Source organism: Ammospiza nelsoni, chromosome Z, assembly GCF_027579445.1.
Source record: "Ammospiza nelsoni isolate bAmmNel1 chromosome Z, bAmmNel1.pri, whole genome shotgun sequence".
Taxonomy (NCBI): Eukaryota; Metazoa; Chordata; class Aves; order Passeriformes; family Passerellidae; genus Ammospiza; species Ammospiza nelsoni.
The window spans coordinates 76801948-76808223 of NC_080669.1; the positions used below are offsets into that span (position 1 = coordinate 76801948).

At 39.5% G+C, this 6276-nt stretch overlaps 1 protein-coding gene across 2 annotated transcripts in view; it reads left to right on the top strand.

Moving 5' to 3' along the window:
* LMBRD2 (LMBR1 domain containing 2) overlaps positions 1–5328 on the top strand; it is a 28987-nt gene extending 23659 nt beyond the window's left edge. The window contains exons 17-18 of one of the 2 annotated variants that reach the window (XM_059491758.1): positions 272–401; positions 2895–5328. In XM_059491758.1, the coding sequence (XP_059347741.1) occupies positions 272–401; positions 2895–2955 (191 nt within the window). In that variant the 3' untranslated portion in view covers positions 2956–5328. Of the gene's footprint in view, positions 1–271; positions 402–2894 lie in introns of those variants that run through there. The other variant, XR_009420393.1, reaches the window with a different exon arrangement.
* Positions 5329–6276: the final 948 nt, after the last annotated feature.

Genomic DNA, 6276 nt, shown 5'->3' on the forward strand with positions numbered 1-6276 from the left:
AGGTTCTTATTTTCCATGATTCTTTGCAAGATAGATCTCAACCTACTGGAGGGGCAAAAGTTGTAGTTGCATTTCTGTGCAGATACTAAATGGAAATACTACAAGTTTGAGCAAGTTTGGTTTAAAATTAAATCTACTCCAAATCATTGTGCTTTTGCTTTGGATGAGATTGCTTTGTTATTCTTAGTGGTTTTTTAGATTTAATGTCTTCATACCCCTTCAGGCTGTTTACAAAGCAAATAAGTGTCTTTCACTCCTTTTACTTATTCAGCACTATCAAAGTATACCCGTTCAAATGGTAGAACTGAAAGAGATAGAATAGAACTCCTCCAGGATGCAGAACCTTTGGATTTTAATGCAGACTCTGTTAATGATGACCCCCTTGAATCGGACTCAGGAAGGTGAGGAATGTTCTCTGTAATTTCCAGTTAAAAGTTTCTGTTGTCTTCCGTTTTCTGACCTATGACAGCTGTATTAAATGTTTCATAATAACAGTTTTGTAAACGAAGTTTGTAATTTCATCTAACTTTTTTCCTTTCTTCCTTTTCCCCTATAATTAGGAAATAATTTTAAAACCCATTAAAACCTGAAGGTGTTCCAGGTTTTTAGAAACATCAGAATAAGATTTGAGCTGGATATAATGTTATATATGGAATAACTTGAAAACCACTGCATGTAAAACTAGTGAATTACGTGCATGTTGAGGAAACATTCCTGGTGTGACTATCTGTGGCCATTCATGGTGCAGGGGATCAAAATTGTGCCACCCCAGACTTTCACTGCTGGGACTGAAGCCCCTTCACCACAGGCAGCTCCAGTGACCCAAGGACCAGGTGGACCAAGTCCCCCTTTCCCTCCCTACTCACCCCACTCTCACAGTCAGAAAATTTTCCCTTTCCAGCTCAACCATAGGTTTCCCATAGCAGAGTCCCAGATACCTGGTTCCTTTAATCATGGTGCAGTGACAGCATAACAGCTTGAATTGGTGCCTCTAGGAAGGAACCCCAAACAAAAGAATCCCGGAGCTTTTACACCCTCACAGCCCATGTGCACCGTGTTCCAGGCTCTTCCAGCTGAACCCTTGGCTCCAGCACAGTCTCAGAGTGTCCAGTCCACTGGCTGGGCCAAAGGTCCCTGTGCCCTTTGTTAGTTGTTCTTGGCACCTTGCCTGGGGCTCCCATTTCCTGACATCCAGGGCACAGCCTGCAGCTGCACACTGAGCTGCCAGGTCTAGGTGTATGCCTCAAGAGACAGAGGTGCAGTGTAAGGTTTTCCCTGATTTCCTACAAAGCTCAGCTGGAGAAAGCTCACTTGATTTCCGAGTAAAAAATCCATTATGAAAAGGCTGCAGGAAATAAAACTGAATGTTACAGGATCCGCTGCAGGAATACAGCTGGGTATCAGATCTTGGAGCTACTAAAGTAAATTGAAATCTGAACTTCCTGAACAGAGAGTACCAGACTGCACTGTGTGGCTCTGTCTGTAGTAGAGAATTTTGTGATTCTCTGGTTGTGACTGCAACACCAAATTGCCTCAGAGTACCTTATGTAACTGCTAAGCTCTGCTTCATTTAAGAAACAAGCAATACATTGTATGGGTGATTTTTTTGGGTGGGGGGGTGGATATAGTGTAGAAATGACAAATAATACAAAATTCACATATAAAAACTTATAATTTGTTGGTTTTCAGCTAAAACTATTTTACCCCATCACAAAGAGTCACAGAAAGTCACTGTTTCAGTGGACTTCTATCTGTAATGTCAATAACAAATGCCAGCTCAGAAACATGTAAAGAATGCTGTGAAATTGCACTGCCAGGTTTCACAGGTTGATTCAGACAACTGGTTTAGTCTCGTGTCACCACATTTGAGCACTTGGGGGTTTCTAAACACACGAGTTTAAAGAGGAGCTACCCTAGAATTTCTGTCAGCAGTTGGCTTCCATGCAGTGTCAAAGGGATTGTCTACTATAAACAGGAGTATGCATATGTAATTATTCTGGAGCAAATACTTTTCAAGCACAGTGTCAGAAGTCTCCAGGAATCTATATATGCTTTGCAAAGTACAGACATTCTAAACTTCTAAACTTCTTCTTTAAAAAGAAAATCAGGAGCTTCAAAGCTTAGTTGGGCTTTGCCTAGTAACCTTCATTTCATTTAATGGAGGTAATAAGTCAAGAGTAATTGCATATGGAATTTCAGTTAATGTAGAAGTAGCTTATGTAACATTAGTTTTCAAAACTAGAGCTCCTGCAGTAAATAGAACACTTTTGGACTGTAAGGGCAGTTAGGATACCAGGTTCTGGCTTTGTGTTCATTCATATTTTACTAGATACTACAGCAAGTAGCTTCGTTGTGCCTGTGTTGGACTTTGTGCTTTTAAAGTGTTTCTAAAAATATGTTTGATCAACAATTTGTGAAATTTCTCTTTTACCAATAAGCATGCAGGCATTTGTTTGATGCAGGCGTTATCTTTGATATTCTTCTTCTAAGAATACCCCATGAGATGTACTGTTAAGCACCTGCAGCTACTTTATGGGTGCCCTTGTTTGTTTGGATTTATTGTGTTTCGGGTTTCTGTTGATTTGTTAAGTTGTTGGTGTAGTTGGGATTTTTAAAAAGGTCCTGTTCAACCAAAACATCAAACTTCTTTCCTTTGTTTTAGGAAACAGTTCTTTAAGACTCCCAGTATTCATATAACTGTTTCTCTTGGTCACATGAGGTTTAATTTAATGACTGTCTTTCAAATTCTTATGGATACTAATTCAGTAGAACATCAAATTCATCATCCACTAGAGTCAAGGAGAAAGATTGCAGTGAGAGTTAGATGATCTTTAGAGGGTCTTTATTTTTCTATTTCCTGTGACACTTTTTCACTTCTAAAATTCATTCTGCAGGTACCAGCCTGGTGGAAGATATCTGTCAATGTCTCGAAGCAAAATATTTGATGATGTCTAAGCTCATGAAAGCTAAAGAAAATTCAGTGGAAATCTAGCTCCTACTCATTGCTTGGAAAATACTGCATTTGCAATATGTCACTGAACCGTCAAAGACTCTTTAAAAAAAACATGAAGGAACAACTCTTTTGGGAATGCACGTGTATGATAACTTCACCTCTAGTGATAGGAATATGCTTCTGCTGTTGTAGATACTGTTGTGCATCAGTGTGGGCTTTTGTGTCATGACCAAAAGGAGAAAACTATTTAAAGTTAATAGATGATAAACTCACTAATATACCTAGGGCTCAACTTGAACTGTAACAGTCTAAGTTTGGGGAACAGATTTTCTGGAATTTTTTATTTTGTATTTTAACCAATGCTGTGAGAGCATATTGATGTATCCAAAGTGCAGTTATATCAGCTATGCTTTTGCTGAGAAAGTTAGTCACAGAATGGTTTGGGTTGGAAGGAACCTTAAAGATCATCTAATTTCTAAGCCCCTCTGCCATGGCAGGGACACCTTCTAGTGCTGCTCAGCCCTCCATCCAGCCTGGCCTTGAACACACCCAAGGATGGGACATCCGCAAGTTCTGTGTGGCAACCTGTGCCAGTGCCTCACCACCCGTACAGTAAAGAGTTTCTTTACATATCTAATCTAAATCTGTCTTCTTCAAATGTTCAGCCATTTCCCCTTGTCCTGTCACTACACTTCCTGATATAGAGTCTCTCTCCAGCTTCCCTTTAGGCACCTTCAGACGCTGGAGGGTTTTTCCTGTGAGGTCTCCACACAACATTCTCTTCACCAGGCTGAAAAGCCCCAACTTTTTCAGCTGATCTTCACTGAGGGAGGTGCTCCAGTCCTCTCACCAACCTGGTGGCCCCCTCTGTGCTGGCTCCAGCAGGTCCCTGTGGTTCCTGTGCTGGGAGCCCAGGGCTGGATGCAGTGCTCCAGGTGGGTCTCAGCAGAGCAGAGCAGAGGGGCAGAATCCCCTCCCTGCCCTGCTGCCCACGGGGCTCTGGGTGCAGCCCAGGACACGTTTGGCTCTCTGGGCTGGGAGTGCCATGGCTGGGCCATGTGCAGCCTCTCACCCACAGCACCCCCAAGCCCTTCTGGGCACAGCTGCTCTGGGGCTGCTCATGCCCAGCCTGTAAGCTGTGCCTGAGATTGCAATGACCCAGGTATAAGACCTTGCCCTTGCTTTGTACAGACACATCTCTCAAGCCTGTCCAGGTCCTTCTGGATGGCTTCCCTTCCCTCCACTATCAACTGCACCGCACAGCTTAGTGTCCCCAGATAGCCCTTTAGGTTCCTTCCATCCTGGTACTCTGTGATTCCATGAAACTTTTTGGTATAAATTTTGGAGCGATGTGTGGTGGTCAGAAAAGGCTGTATTTTTTCTTTTCCAACATTATAAGCAGATACATGATTTTAGCATGTGTAAATAGTTGAAATTGAATATGGACCTGAGTGTCACTGTCATATGAGCGTATGTGCAATAGCAGGAATACATTATTGAAGATACAATGTCTGCTTAAGATCTTTACAGATGTAATGATTCAAAATCATGGCACTAGTGTTTTTGTAACTGTAAAAGAAATATACTATGAAGATGGAATTAAATACTGAAACATGATAATTTGCACGCACCTCAGGCACGGCTTCAAACTCTAGACTATTTCTTTAAAAGAAGGGAAATACATAGCATGACTAGGTAATGGTAAACACTTTTTATATTCTAAATACCCTGGTTGCATTATATGTATCAGTTTTTAAGGTGCCTGTATTTTGCAGTAGGTTGTCACAAAAAGAATAATACTTTGCCATTCAAAAATGCCAATTATTAACAGTGTAAAAAAGCTTCACATTAATTTCATTAGTGTAGGCATATTTTTAAACCATAGTTAGTTGTATGAATTTTCAAATATAATCATAAGGTAAAAGATGTGGTCAAATTTGTGATAACTTTGAAAATTTGAATAATTTAAAGCATTTTGGTTTTTGTTGGAAATCTTTGCCACTTGGGAGCTTTCTTATATGCTTTTTGCAAAATTGTGTTGAAAACTAAAAGAGAACATGTTTTTATCATACATTCTTTATCATGCTTAAAAAACACATCCTTAAAGCAGCTAGGAATGAATTATTCTGAAAAGTAAGTTTTCATGAATGACATATTCTAGTAATTTTTAACAATAGTCTGTGTTTTCTCAAATAATTGTTAATGGGGATCTAACTCTACCTCCTGTGATTTTAGTATATGTGTTGTAACAGTAGTGGTATTTGTAATACATTGATCTGCCTGTTTTGAAACACTGAATTGTTACTATGAAGGAGAAAAAAAATCTTTATTTGTATAGAAATAATTATATTAATAAATTAGCAGACATACAATAATTGTCAGTTTTGTTCTTAGGCGAATACAGTGAATGTCAGCCATGCCCACAGGCATTCAAGCTCATACAATTTCCAGACCACTCATATGAGGTCACTTTTTAGTTTGAGTACTTTGTGTTTGTAAAAGCTTGTTCCAAGTCTTAGGCTTGAATCTTATCAGGGACTGGAAGTTGCAAAGATGAGTCTCTCTTTATTCAGATATTTCTTTAGGAATTCTATGGTAACACCTATTTAATTTATTTTTGAACTACTTAGTAGTACTATCTTGAATTCATCCTTATATGAAAGGCGTTGTATACGTTCTTGGGCACTCATCCATATGACTGTTCTTAGACTCTATATTTCTGTTTTAAAAATTTATATCAGTAGTTTATTTATGAAAACCTGTGGCAGAAATAAAATTCTAACTCTTTATATAACTCTTGAGATGTCACTTCAAAGGGATCTCATCAGAGCCAGTAGAAAAGCTATTACAAGGAGCTTCTGTTTTCTGAAAATCTGTGAAATAACTTTACCTCCTCCCTGGTGACCAGATAATGGGATTGAGCCTTCTTGGGGCCTGTTTTTTCCCCTCTCAGTGAAATGGCTGCAAACAGAATTTTCAGAGGAAACATGGTCAAGGTTTTATATAAAACAGGTAACTAGTCCCTAGTGCAGATTTCATTGGAATACAGTAATTTGAAGAGTTGACTGTATAAATTAATGGCAGTGGGATTTCAGATTCTAGCATAGACATTCCGCGCTGAACGTTTTTGACATTGCAGTGCAGTAAGGGAGAACCAGTGGCTGCTTTTTGAGCTCTGAAAAGCTGTAAAGAATTCTCTGTATTGTGCTTGGAAATGCCTGGTGTCACATCCTCTCTGGATGGTTAGACAGGGAGTTGATAAGTGAAGTCAGGTTTCCTCCATTGTATGTATTGCTGACCAGGAGTTATCCAGGCTCTAATTA